The sequence below is a fragment of the Urocampus carinirostris genome, chromosome 2 (genome assembly GCF_059441175.1).
Source record: "Urocampus carinirostris isolate Australia breed hairy pipefish chromosome 2, RoL_Ucar_1.0, whole genome shotgun sequence".
In the NCBI taxonomy this organism is placed as follows: Eukaryota; Metazoa; Chordata; class Actinopteri; order Syngnathiformes; family Syngnathidae; genus Urocampus; species Urocampus carinirostris.
The window spans coordinates 65,737,363-65,752,334 of record NC_142350.1 but is presented as its reverse complement, the minus strand read 5'-3'; the positions used below and the strand labels follow the sequence as shown (position 1 = coordinate 65,752,334).

Genomic DNA, 14,972 nt, shown 5'->3' with positions numbered 1-14,972 from the left:
GCAGACTACGGCCCGCGCGCCACAAGAGGCCCATCAGGCTTTTTCATCCGGCAAATAAAAATGTTCAAAATCAGGGCAGTGACAACTAATCGATAGAATCAATTAAAATCGATGATTAAAAACGATCCCAACAAATTAGATAATTGATTCGTTGTATGGAGTGATTTATGAGCCACAAAGTACGTGAAATCAATACAAATAAGAGTGCACACCATTCTGTTGTGACGCTGTGGTACCGCTTTGCCATGGCATAGGGCGCTAAGACTATTTATACTGTATATAAAAGTTATATTACATTTTAAATGTTAAACATTGCATCATTTACAAACAAAATTGACGATACATTTTCAGCTTTGTAGTGTTTGAGTGTTTCATCATGAAACAAGTCAAGTCAAGTCATTTTTATTTGTACAGCCCTTAATCACAAAGAGTCTCAAAGGGCTGCACAGGTTATTGCACACTATTATTTCAGACTATTATTACACCATCCCCTGATCTAGAACCAACATGAGGGCAAGGAAAAACTCAAAAACCTTAACATGAGGAGAATGACAAAACCTTGAGAAGGGACCGCACATGTGGTATCCCCCTTTCAGGATTACCAGACAGCAAAGAAACAAAGTTCACAATTTTCAAGGACAAAGGCAGTGCAGCAAACATACTACATAACAAAATATTTAAATTTATTGCTAAAAAAACGGGACCTATTATAGGATTTTGCTATTCATTCTGAAAGGAAAAAATACTATAGAAATACTACCAAGAATACAAGGACAGTAGTAGTACTATGAAAAAAGGATCAAAAGATGAAAAGAATAAAGGAAAATGTTAATGAAAAGAGAATCAGGGGAAATGAAAGCAAAAGGACGAATAGAAGAAACAAAAAAGAAAAATGGAGGGAAAAAAGAAGAAAGGAAAAAATGAAGAAAGAAGGAAAAAGTAGAAAACGGGAAAAAAGAGAAGAGACAAAAGAAGACAAAAGACAAAAGAATGACAATAAAAGTAAATTCTATTCTATTCTATTCTATTCAAAAGTGAAAAATGAGAAAAAAAGAGGACAAAAACCAAATACGCTTCCCCCTTTTTTCCCCTTTTCTTTTCATTTTCTCTTTCTTTATTTCTTTTCTCTTATTTTCTTTTCCATTTTTGTTTTCCTTTTTTATTGCTTTTCTTTTTTTGCCCGTTTATTTCTCTTCCTTTTTTATTGTTCTCTTTTTTTCCTAGCGTTTTTGTCTTTTTTCCCAATTTCTTTTCTTTTTTCTTTCTTTGTATCCATTTTTCTTTTCTTTATACCTTGCTTTTTTTCTTTTAATCTTATTTTTGTCCTTTCTAAAAGTAATAAGGTACCGTTTGGTCACCTTGAGTCATTCCGAAGTTCCTATTCTTCCATGTGCTTTGCAGCACTCGTTTTCGGTTGCACATCACAACACGGCGACGTCTTGTGGACAAATAATACAAAATGTCCCTTTCACTTTCATATGAAGGTCCGGGGCCTCACACGGTCATCCTGAGGACCGCAATTGCCCCCCGGGCCTCACGTTAGAGACCCCTGCTTTTCTTGAATACTATCAATTCTAAAAAAATGAACATTGTGATGAGTCAAAGCACTTTTGAACCGTTTTCTGTTCACTAGAATTTTCAGACTTGAAGAATTAAAGTTGGAATTCTTGGACGAACACATAATCCCATATGAAGCTCAGTAGAGCCCCTGTTTATTATTTTTTTCTATTCCCACCCTTAGGATCTGGATAAATATGTCTGTCCTGCCCCACAACCTTGGTAAGGATACGCATTTTGAAAAATGAATGGATCAAAGTCACAAAAAAGTCTTAAAACGAAGCAGAAACTCACCGTTTAGGTTTGATTTCAAACTATATTTTGGATTTCCTGGGGCTCCTTAAAATTCATTGGAAAATCAACTGATGAAGCCCTGTTTTTACATCAACTTTAGTCTACTTTAGACCTACAAAACAGTCTCCCTAAATAATGCTAAAATGAATGGATGGAGAGATGAGTAAATCCTTTGAAAGTTTTATTTGCAGAATATTCTGAGCATAAATGAGTAAACAGAGAATGACTGCTGAAAAATCAAAAGCACGGAGATGACAAGGGCTTTTATTCGAACAGTAAGGCGGTGCCGGGGCCGATACAAAACCGAAAAGATTGAATTCCTCACTAAAAGAAACCAAAACTGATCGTACAGTAAGCTTTTATTCAAACTACCGTATTTTCCGCATTATAAGGCGCACCTAAAAGCTGACCATGCGCCTTATGGAATCGTGCGCCTTATATATGGATTATTAAGAGTCGCAACAGCGACTACGGTAAGCAGCAACTGACTCGATTTCACCACGTAGAAGAAGTAGTGTACGGTGTATCCTGGGATATACTGTAATTTTCTTTTATATACTATATTATACATATATTTTGTATAAAACAATGTTTCATTTCCTAACCAATGTGTCAATCATCATTTGCATCAGTCACTTTTGGCTAAAGTTATTCGGAGGTAAAGGAGACGGGTCCTTTTTAGCATTTACAGGCTCGTATAGGCTAAAGCTGGGTAAAACGAAGCCTGCGATTGGCCAAAAAAGATGTAAATCTCAAGTTAGGTTGTTCTAGGGCCTAGAGAAATAATTTCACTAGTCGGTTTATTTGTAAGCACGTATTATGGGGCTAAACAAACAGCTAGCAACAAGCAGCGTACATTGATGCAGACATGCTTTTTGGTGGATTTTTTTTCTTTTTTTGGTCGGAATTATTGCGTGTTTTGGAGTACGTATATATTTTATACGGTTAGTTTCACTATACTCACTGATGTAAGGGGAGCATGGTTGCATATTATCACCGACGAGGTTTTGGGTGAGCTGCCCTAGCTTGATATTTTTTGGATATCTAGTTTCAGACTGATGTTTTTGTGATGAGTATATTTACAAATGAATATCTTGCATATCTATAATCCTAATAATTTAAGCTCCCCAATGATATGTGGCATGACATATTTCAGTGACTGGTGACATCATACAGTCTGTACGTGTCTGTATTTGCTTCTTAACAGTCAGAACATTAAGAGGTTTAAGTTTGACTGACCTACCAAACTGTTTTGTTGATGTGTTTAATTGCTTTTAAAGGTGTTTATAAAAATTGTTCAAACCTCATATTGTTAGAATATGATATAATGAAATTGTGAACGTGTTTAATTGCTGTTAAAAGTGTCAATAAAATTGTTCAAACCCCCAAAAAAAACCCTACTGTAGGGCCTTATAGTCCTTTGCACCTTATATATGTAAAAACCTCATATTGTTAGAATATGATATAATGAAATTGTAATCATGTTTAATTGCTGTTAAAAGTGTCAATAAAATTGTTCAAACCCAAAAAAAAAACCCTACTGTAGGGCCTTATAGTCCTTTGCACCTTATATATGTAAAAACCTCATATTGTTAGAATATGATATAATGAAATTGTAATCGTGTTTAATTGCTGTTAAAAGTGTCAATAAAATTGTTCAAACCAAAAAAAAAAACCCTATTATAGGGCCTTATAGTCCTTTGCACCTTTTATATGTAAAATATATGACAAAAGACAATTTTTGGGAGGTGAGCCTTATAGTGCAGAAAATACGGTAGTTATAGCAATTTGTAATGTGTTGAAAAATGACAGCTTCTGTATTACCACTATTGGGTCGAGTTAAAAGCTAATCAACGCCTGCCTGTGAACCAAAACACAGCTTGTTTGTTAGCGTCGGAGTGAAAGCTCTCAGCTGATAGGCTTAAATGCAAACAGCTCAGCTAAACAAGAACCAGAAAGTGCCTCGAACAAACAAAATCACACTTGATGAAAGTGAGTCTTTGTAGTCTGTCGTGTGTTTGCACGTGTTGAAATGCCAACATGCACAAAAACGCTTGCGCGCACACAAAGGATAATAAAATATTAAAGAACTCTCATGAAACTGTAACTGCCAGCGTTATAATATTAAATAGCTCTGAGCGTCAATCAACAGATTGCACAAAATCGCTTTTTACACACCTGTGGACAAACTGCTGCGTGTTAGAAGAAATACGGTTATTGGACGTTGGATTTTGGGATCAATCTGGTCAGATCTCTTTTAAACGAGATTAAGTATGGAACTACCCATCCATAATCTGCACCGCTTATCCTCAGTAGGGTTGCGGGGGTGCTGGAGCCTATCCCAGTCACTTCGGGCAGTGGGCAGGGGACACCCTGAACTGGTTGCCAGCCAGTTGCAGGGCACAGACAACTAGGGACAATTTGGACCGACGAATTAAACTATCATGCATGTTTTTGGAATGTGGGAGGAAACCGGAGTGCACGAGGAGAACATGCAAACTCCACACAGGAGGTTCGATCTCATGACCTCAGAACTGTGCAGCACACGCGCTAACCACTACGTCGCCGCGCTGCCCCAGTACGGAACTAAACAGCTATAAATGGCATGTGTCGACTGACCAAATTTTTTCCAAAAACAGTTGAGTTTACCTTTTCCAAATATAGCATCCACCCCTCCCCCCGTCCCCAAACGGATTCTATACGATCTTGAAAACCACAAAATCAACACATCCCAGAAAATCATCGACTGCTCTCTACCCAGTCTGAATGACACTGATATTTTCTGATACTGCAGCATAACCAACAATAAAGGATTCCGGATTTCTTAAACCACTCAGAGACAGTTTCATCCCCTGGGCCATAACCACCCTAAACAAGCCCAAACGATTTTGGAAAAATATATATCTTGCCTAGGTATAGGGAAATAATTATCTATATTTTATGTATCCACTCTTAGTTTTTAAAGTACTATTAATATTAGGTAAACCTTGGTCAGTCTACAAGCACTACCTTGTAAATATTTACCAATGGATCCTAAAATTGTTTCCCTTGATTTTCTCCTTAAGGTGATATTGTATATTACTAAGACCCTCCTAGTAATACCAAAAAAAGTCATTCATTCGAAAAAAAAAAACAAAACAAAAAAACCGTAATATATATACCGTATTTTCTGCACTATAAGGCGCACCGGGTTATAGGGCGCACCCCGAAAAAATAGTTTTTGGTCCTATTTTTGACATATATAAGACGCACCGGATTATAAGGCGCTACAATGGGAACGTGGACAAAACAGTCAGATAGTTCAGTCCAACTTATTACCCCCTTAACATTCCAAAAGCTTGCAAAGACGCAAATACGTGTCGAGAACACGTGCGAATGCGGTGTCCGTAAGATGTCACTCAAATGCATCGTTCCATCATTCGGAAGGTTAAAGTCTTGGGATTCAAGAAATGATAACCATTCCTTCGTATCTATTTTCTTTTTCGCTCGCAACTTTACTGTGCATATGACAATAAACACTTGGAATTGAGTTGAATTTAAAAATAGACACTCCATTCCATCCATTATCTGCACCGCTTATCACAGAAACATCGAGTTCAGTCTGAAACAAGACAATATAAAACCGGGAATAGCTCACCGAAGTCATTGTGTTCATAATAATGTGCAGGCAATGTCCTCTTATATCCGTGAGGGTAGTAAATCCAGGAGAATACAATATTTACAAATACAGAATAGAAAAAAATGCTTTCTCTATGCCATCGGCCACATGCTATACGCATTCATCTTTTTCGGCCAATTGCAGGCTTTGTTTCGCTGTTTAAGCCAATGGCAGCCTGTACATTATAAAAAGGATCCGCCTCTTGACCTCCGAATAACTTTAGCCAATAGTGATCGATTCAACTGATGATTGACACATCTTTTTCGGCCAATTGCAGGCTTTGTTTGCCGTTTGAGCCAATGGCAGTCTGTAAATGATAAGAAGGATCCGCCTCTTGACCTCCGAATAACTTTAGCCAATAGTGATCGATTCAACTGATGATTGACACATTGGTTAGGAAATGAAACATTGTTAGCCAATGAAACACCGGTAAATAAATCCCACCATCCACCGCGTACTACTTGGCGTTCGGGGAAAATCGAGTCGGCGGCTGCAAGTTAGTTGGAAAACTTAATGTTGATCCATAAATAAGGCGCACTGTATTATAAGGCGCATGGTCAGCTTTTGAAAAAAATAAAGGCTTTTAGGTGCGCCTTATAGTGCGGAAAATACGGTACATATATATGGACTTCAATAACAAGCAAAAATACACAAACTACTATATGAATTCGCATTTTTTTTAAATACTCGTATGTTTTCTTTATTTTACATAGCATGAGGCTCACCTAGGGGGAGCTGACATGATTGTCTGCCATCTTGCTGCTACTGGTACCCCCGACAAAAAAAAACCTTGTCAAAAAAATTGTTGTCCCTGTAGTTTTTATTCTTCCTTGTGCTTTGTAACACTCGTTTTTGGTTTCACTACAAAGTACAGTGACATCTAGAGGTCAAATATTACAATGTTCGTTTGACTGATTTTAATTGTATTTTCAACAATCTTTAAATGTCTTATCAGCATCTTTTCTAAGCAGTTTTTATTGGGTGGGTAAGTTTAAATGAAGTCAATAGTGAGTTTAAGACCTTTATTTTTGCTAATATTCTGACTTTACAAGGCTGTGTCAATAGGTACTTGAATGAATTGTGCTCATAGGGTTCTATCAAGGCAATTGAGAACTTCTGGGCTGTTGTAAGTGTCCTACACAAGGAAAAATGTCAATCAAAGGCATATCTGTCAACCTCCAGGGCTCCATGCCCTTACAAACTGTCATATTTTCCCTTACAAAATACAAAATAATCTTACACAGTTTTTATTCAAACTTGTATATTTATGTAGTTTAACATGTTATATTGTACATGAGTCTCAATATATCATATATATTGTTAATTAACATTTTGGTGTGAGATACTGAGTTGCTTGACATGAATGAGCTTTATTATAAAAAAAAGTTCAAAAATGAAGTCGCTTGGACGTTCACTGAAGAAGGAAAAGATAAATGCAAATAAAATTAAGTAGAATTTTCTTATTCAAATTATGAATTCATTTTCTGCATTAAATTGTTGTTGGTAATATACTGATTAAAGAGATCACCACAAACCTGTCTTTTTTCATTTTCTCCTTTAATACTTCCCTTTTTTCTTAACTTCTTTATACAACATAATCATTCGGAATATAATGCATCAAAGCAAAATAGCCGTTGGAGAGCCGGCTCTCTTGAATGAGTTGACCCGAAAAAGCCGGTTCTCTAAAAAGAGACGGACTTCCTTTCACTACACAACTACCACATGAAATCCGATGTTTTTTTTAAGACCACGTGTATTTCAACATTACTGAATCAACCCCGCCTGTTGTAATCCAGGTTCGGCCATTGCGACTTGATGATTGTATCCAAAGAAAATTCAAAACTATGTTGTAATGGAGGCCTACTGCTCCGCTTTCGCTTTGTTCACGTGTGATCGGAATGATGCATGATGGGAAATCCCCAGGGGGCAGATGCATGCGCACAGTAGCATCAAACCGCTGGCTTAGTTTGCAACGAAAAAAACGATATCAAAATAGAGGCTACCGCGGCGAACTCGTTTGACTTGATTGATTTGCCGTTTCGTGATAGTCGGTGTATACCGGATGGTACCCATCATTGACAAATTTGCGTTTTTCCGTACAGGTTTTCTTGTACGTCGTACACGTCTTAAAATGCATAATAAACGTACAGGTTGACAGGTATGCAAAGGGTATATAAGCATCCTTGAATGCAAGCAAGTGAAATATTTGCATAGAAAGTACAGTAGTAATATTTACTTCTTTACAAAGAAGAGCAATTAGACCAAAATGCAAAAATTTGGTGGTGATCTGCAGAACCAGGTTAAGGTTTTGTTCCTACCTCTGTACTTGTGGATCTTGACCATCACCTCCACGGGTTCCATCAGTCTGCGCGCCAGGAACACTCTCCCGGAGTCCCTCTCAATCTGAACCGGCGCGTCAGTGTCGGAGCTCACCTCGAACCACCGCTGCTCAAACCTCGTGTCTGGTACCGTGAACACCAGCTCCCCGACCCCGGCTCCATCCGGAACATTGACGGCGTGTGTCACCTCCTCCGCCAGGGCGCGCGACCTCCTCGGTTTGGTCAGATCCGACCGGCGCACCAGAACCTCCAAGACTACCGGTTCGCTGGTGAGCGGCTCCCGGGCACGGTCTTCCGCGTAAACCCGGGTGGTGACTCTTCCGATCCTGCGGAGGGACCCCACGAGTGTCACCTGTCCATTTTCGGGGTCCACGTGGAGCAAGCCGGACTCCGGTCGTGCGTAAAAAGTCACTCTCCCGTTCACATCAGCGTCTGCGTCCTTGGCATCAAACCGGGCTATCTCGGTTCCTAGCGGGGTGAACTCGTCCACCTCCACGGTCCTATTACCGCTTGTAAACCGGGGTTTGTTATCGTTAACGTCCGTCACCTCCACCTGGATAAGCACCGGACCCTTGAAACTCCGCTCTACCGACAGTTCGTACATAGCAATGAACTCCCGGTCCAAACGTTTGGCCGAAACCAGAACCACATGTCCCCGGTGGCCATGTGAGCGGACGAGGCGGAAGTCCGACGCGTAGCTGCCTTTCAGCGTGGCCCTGTCACCGGCCAACACCGGCACGGCTACCCCGTTGACGAGCGTCCCGGCCGGGGAGTTCTCCGCTATTCTTCCGGAGTAGTGAAACCGCCGAGCGGAAGCGGGGAGCAGGTGGACGAAGAAGAAAAGGGAGAAAATAAAGTAGAGGGATATTTCTTTGGGCGCCATGTTTTAATTAAAAAAAAAACAACAATAAAAGTATTCCTTCTATTTTTCCGTCAATTTTAACACGACTTGAGGAAAACTTCCTTCATTTAACTCCTAAATAAGCACTCAAACGCTCTAAATAGACTCCCCAAAGTCTGTTTAACATGATGGTCTGAGTTAAAGCTGAGTTAACGCTAAGAAAAAGAGAGTTTGTCCATCCCTGGATGGATCCTGGATGAGAGTGAAAAGGGGGAAGAAAGGAGAGCGGGAGAGGCAACCCGACGGGCTCCATGTGGGTTTTTGGGTGACGCCCACTCTACGCGGGGATGGACCAATCAGGGAGCAGGAGTGACGCTTGATTGACAGCCGGGCAGCCAAAGTGAGAAATATTCGGTGAGATGGTGAGCATGAGCAAGCGCTATCATCGATTGTTTTTTTTTTGTTTTTCCTCTTTAAAAAATACTTACTTCTACTAGATATTATGTCATAATAAAAATACTTTGGCTTTTGTGATTTTTTTTTTTATAATAGAATAACACATATTTACCAGGTGTCTGGATGGTTAAAAAACAATAATTTCACCCTGTTCAGGAGTGCTACCTCCCATTTGCAGACATCACATTACACTCTGTGGTTAACAGAAACACTATTACTGCGATTCTATACAGCTAAAGCAGGGGTGTCAAACTCATTTTAACTCGGGGGCCACACGATAGAACAAACATTCTGTCGGGGGCCGGACTAGTAGATTAAAGTGAAAGAAAAAGAGACGAGAGAAAAGGAGAGAGGGCGGGACAAAGAAAGAAAAAGAGAGGGAGAGAGCATGAGAAACAAAAGATAAAAAGTCGTAAGAGAGGGGAAAAAGAAAGGGAGAGGAAGAAAGAAATACAAAGAGAAATAAAAAGACAGAAGGAGAGAAAAGAGAAAAGAAAGTGCGAAGGGTATGAAGAGAGAAAGAGAAAAGACAGAAAAGGAAAAAAAGGAAATTAGAGCAAAAGAGGTTAAAAGACACAGAGAAAGAGACAGAGACAGAGTGGGAGAAAAGGGGTGGAAAATAAATGGAGAGAGAGAGAGAGAGAGAAAGAGAGAGAGAAAGAGAGAACGAGAGAGAGAGAGAGAGAGAGAGAGAGAGAGAGAAATAAATACAAGTACAGTGTCTTTGTGAGAGGCACCTGGCTTTGGCAACATCAAGTTGACATATTTCAACCTGCAGCTTGTATTTGTCTCGCGGGCCTGATCTGGCCCGCGGGCCGCCTGTTTGGCACCTGTGAGCTAAAGAGAGAAGCAAGGCATAAGAGAGCTTAGCAGCTGCTTAGAGCCCGGCGACCACTAGGGGGCCCCCAAAAGTGGTTAACTTTTTGGTACTGTTGGTAAGTAATCCAACAAATCCTTCAGTACCAACTTTGTCGCCAATAGCAACAGTTTCCAAAGCTAGTATAACAAAATAAAAATATAAATATACATTACTTTAATTCTGTTATATCTTGTTTGTCTTGTGGTGGGTGAAATCATAGTTATTTGTTGAATTGATGTTGTTTTAAAAATGTTACATGTATATAGTTTCAGCTCCTCTGAGTTAAATATCGAAGTGTCCTTGGGCAAGACACTGAACCCGTACTGCCCCCCATAGGCAGGTAGACGCCTTGCACAGCGGCCTCTGTGTAGCGGTGTGTGTTTGTGGGTGTGAATGGGTGGGTGTGAAGCACATTGTGAAGCACTTTGGGAGTTCTTCTGTCACGACCAGAACAGAAGTAGGACCCAGATGCGTAACGTTAATCACAAGTTTATTGAGATATAGAGGAAAGGCAGTGCCTTGTACTCGCTGGACGCGGGAAGCAAGCCGCTCACAGAATCGGAACGTGTTCCGAATGCGGAAGTGGATCTTCTGTAGCGGGAGATCGTAGTGTAGACGGAAAAACAGGTCGTTAGCCCGGACGGGAAAGCAAAATGTGGTCAGGGTCAAAAACGAGTTGTTAGCCGGGACGGGAGATCAAAACGTGGTCAAAAAACGGGTCGTAGCCGGAGACAAACAGGGAAATCAGGAACAGACGGGTGGAAAACGGGTAAAAAAAAAAAAACGGGACCGACGGGGGCAATTTGAGTCATATATTCTCCCGCTTCCCCAACCAGCACGACTTTTGGAAGGCTATTTTGACACTAAGTTAACTCGTCTCTGGGTTAATTTACAACATTCCCCGTCAATAGCAATATTTGGTAACCAATGGGGTATTATTGTCATGACCAGAACAAAAGTAGGACCCAGATGCGTAACGTTAATCACAAGTTTATTGAGATATAGAGGAAAGGCAACGCCCGCGATCCGGTGCTCGGAAGTGGATTTTCCGGAGCGGGAGATCGTAGCGTAGTAGACGGAAAAACAGGTCGTTAGCCGGGACTAGGGATCAGAATGTGGTCGGGGTCAAAAAACGGGTCGTAGCAGGAGACAAACGGGGAAATCAAGAACGGATGAGTGGAAAACGGGTGACAAGACGGGACCGACGGGAGTCAGAGTCAAGAATGCTTGCCTTGTGAAAAAGAGGTTCACTGACGGACTGACAACAGGCGAGCGAAAGGACGGAGCTTAAGTAGGACAGGGAACCAATCAGGAAGCCAGCAGCGGCTTGCGCCAAACGAGCGGGCACGGGTGAAATTAATCAGTCATCATGACATCTTCAGTGACTTAAAAAGCGGTAAATAACTGCGGATGATTTAAAGCGTTAAAAAAAACAATCTTCTTTTTATTAATTTCCGAATCACATGTAACACCGTCAATAAAAATTTCAAAATAAAATTTGAACGAGTGATGCTCATTTGCCTATTCTCACACTAATTAGAGTTTCACAGAGTGATGCCAGAAGGTAAATGAGATAGCTGCTCTCAAATCTGGGCACCTGAGCCATAATAAGCGATGAGCTATTGCATGTTAGCTGAGAACCCAATCGCATCACAAACAGGCCAAAGGACACGCTGCTTTCAAAATATTTAAACTATTCGACACCTGGCACTCTCTTAAACTTTCTGTGTACTGTATTGTGGTAATACAATTCCTCTTTCCTTTTCACAATAATAAAAGGAGTAAGGCAAAATTATCACCCAATCAGATGAGGAAAATAATAATCATGTCTTCAAAACTAATGTCAATCTGATTATTTAAAGAGACAGTGTGTATCACCTCCTAGATGTAAAAAGAAAATCCGTTGTTTAAAAAAACACTATTGATTTAAAAAAATAAACAGAAATACATAAAGTCTCAATAAAACATGTATTTATTTTAGATACCATAAGGGAGCTAACATGATTGTCCACCATCTTGCTGCTTAGGATACCCCTGTCAGGTTCAAAACGATATCCGGGTGAAATATGAGACTTTTGAGTTACAATCAAACTCGTTTATTAAAGAAAAGCAAGCACATTGAAACAAGGCAAAATTGTGTGAAGTGTGAGCCTTTTTCTTATACCGTTTCATAGATTTCTGATTGGAGGATAGAACAAAACACTTGCACGTAAGCACATTCTGATTGGTTTGGACAGGGATCACATATTTGAATGCAGTGTATAATGTTGTTGCATAGATGGCGTTCGAGTATATCAGTATAATAAATTATACATCACTGCAGTTGATTGTTTGAAAATAGATAGGAGTCTTGAGAAAATTACCAGTGGCCTCCAAATTGTAGAGACAAAGTTCCTTTGGCTTGGGAAGCTCTTGCTCTTGTCCTTGGAGGCGCTCGCTCGAGAAAACAATTGCACAATTATTGAGTAAATATAAATGTATAAAAATAAAAGTATAGAACGCACACTTGGACCATAATTTCCCTTACAAACCCCCAAAAAAATGAAAAATACGGAGTAAAACAATGCTGTTTGGTCATTTTGAGTGTCCGTAGTTTGTATTCTTCCTTATGACTTATAGAACTTTTTTACAGTTGCACTACACCATACAGCAACATCAATCCAACCATTATCTTCACCGCTTATCTTCAGTAGGGTCGCGGGGGTGCAGGAGCCCATTCCGGCCATCTTCCGGCAGTGGGCAGGGGACAGAGACAGACAACTCACTCGCTCATTCACACCTAGGGACAATATGGACTGACCAATTCACCTGACACGCATGTTTTGGGATTGTGGGAGGAAACCGGAGTGACTGGAGGAAACCCAGGCAGGCACGGGGGGAACATGCAAACTCCACACAGGGAGGCTGTCATGATTACTGATGTGATGCGCCTGTGCCCGCTACTTTGGCGCCAACTGCCTCGGACTCTGATTGGCTCCCTGTCCCTATTTAAACCCACTCCTTTCTGTCCCCTGTTGTCAGTCCGCCTGCGAACCTCAGTTAACACTAGGCAAACCTTTTTTCGACCCTGACTGCCACCTGTTTTTGCTCCCGTCTGTCCCCCGGCTACGACCTGTGTTTTGATTCCGACCACGTCTACTCTCCCGTTCCAGCTTTCGACCTTTTTTGACCCCAACCACGTTTTTCTCTCCTGTCCCGGCTACTAACCTGTTTTTCCGTTCCCCACACCGCCATCGCTCGCCACGGAAGATCCACTTCCACGTTCAGAGCGACCTGCTTCCCGCTCCTGCTTCCCGGATCGTAGGCGCAGCCCTTCCTCTTTCCTTTAATAAAACTTGTGAGAAACGTAACGCAATTGTGTCTGGTTTCCGTTCTGGTCTTGACAGAGGCTGTGGTAGCTGGACTTTAACCCTGATCCTCTGCACCATAGGGTTGCGCACTAACCACCCAACCGCCATGCCGCCTTCAGCAATATCTCATCTCATCTCATCAGCTGCACCGCTTATCCTCAGTAGGGTCGCGGGGGGTGCTGGAGCCCATCCCAGCAATCATCGGGCAGTGGGCAGGGGACACCCCGAAATGGTTGCCAGCCAATCGCAGGGCACACAGGGACAGACAACTCGCTCATTCACACCTAGGGACAATTTGGACCGGCCAATCCACCTGAAATGCATGTCTTTGGAATGTGGGAGGCAACCAGAGTGCCCGGAGGAAACCCACGCAAGCACGGGGAGAACATACAAACTCCGCACAGGAAGTCCGGTAGCTGGATTTGAACCCACACAGGAGGTTACCAAGACCTTAGAACTGTGCCGCACACATGCTAACCACTGTGTCGCCGTGCTGCCCTCAGCAATATCTAATAGTCAAATATTACACAGTGTCCCTTTAAAGGAACACATTTTTGGCAAACTCATCGGCCAGCAGTCATGATTTCTAAGTCTCTAAGGAGAATTTATTGAGTTGGCAACACATTGAGGCTATTTTCTGATTGGACCCTGCAAGAATCTGACTATGGTGGAGCAGAGAGATGAGTAAATCGAAACCATTTTTCGGGAAGGGAGATTCCATTTTAGGTCTGTGCTCCCGAAGGTTTTGATTGATATGACACTCAATCAAGTGATTTATCAATACAAACCATCCGAAAGCTTTATTTTGCGTTTCAATAAACTGTTTTTGTCAATAAGTGACAACACAACAAACGACGACAAATCGATATACTGTACACACCGACACTTGTGATTAATCTCCATGCCGAGTGGTCGGCCCCACCAAAGATCATGTATTGATCCCAAAGGAGGTGAAGACGTTCTCCCTTTTTCAGTCAGTCATTATCGGGGGTGCTGGAGCCCATCCCAGCCATCTTTAGGGCAGTGGGCAGGGGACACCCTGAACTAGTTCCCAGCCAGTCGCTCATAGAGACAGACAATTCGCTCGCTCATTCACACTTAGAGACAATTTGGTTAGGCCAATTCACCTGACATGCATGTTTTTGAAATGTGGGAGGAAACCAGAGTGCCCGGAGGAAATCCACGCAAGCACGGGGAGAACATGCAAACTCCACACAGGAAAGTTCGATCTCATGACCTAAGAACTGTGCTGCACACGTGCTAACCACTGCGCCGCCGTGCTGTCCTTGTTCTCTCTTGTCCATCCATCCATCCATCCATTAACTGCACCGCTTATCCTCAGGAGGGTCGCGGGGGCGCTGGAGCCCATCTCAGCGATCTTCAGGAAGTGGGCAGGGGACACCCTGAACTGGTTGCCAGCCAATCACAGGGCACACAGGGACAGACAACTCACTCTCTCATTCACACCTAGGGACAATTTGGACCGGCCAATTCACCTAACATGCATGTTTTTGGAATGTGGGAGGAAACTGGAGTGCCCGGAGGAAACCCAGGCAAGCACGGGCAGAACATGTAAACTCCACACAGGAAGGTTTGATCTCACGACCTCAGAACTGTG

General features: G+C 41.8%; 1 protein-coding gene across 1 annotated transcript in view; it reads right to left on the bottom strand.

Moving 5' to 3' along the window:
* The window catches only part of LOC148373012 (neural-cadherin), a 241,401-nt gene extending 232,474 nt beyond the window's left edge, over nt 1-8,927 (bottom strand). The window contains exon 1 of the mRNA XM_088327543.1: nt 7,828-8,927. Coding sequence (XP_088183669.1) covers nt 7,828-8,731 — 904 coding nt within the window. The 5' untranslated portion in view covers nt 8,732-8,927. The remainder of the gene's footprint in view (nt 1-7,827) is intronic.
* Between the last annotated feature and the right edge of the window lie 6,045 nt (nt 8,928-14,972).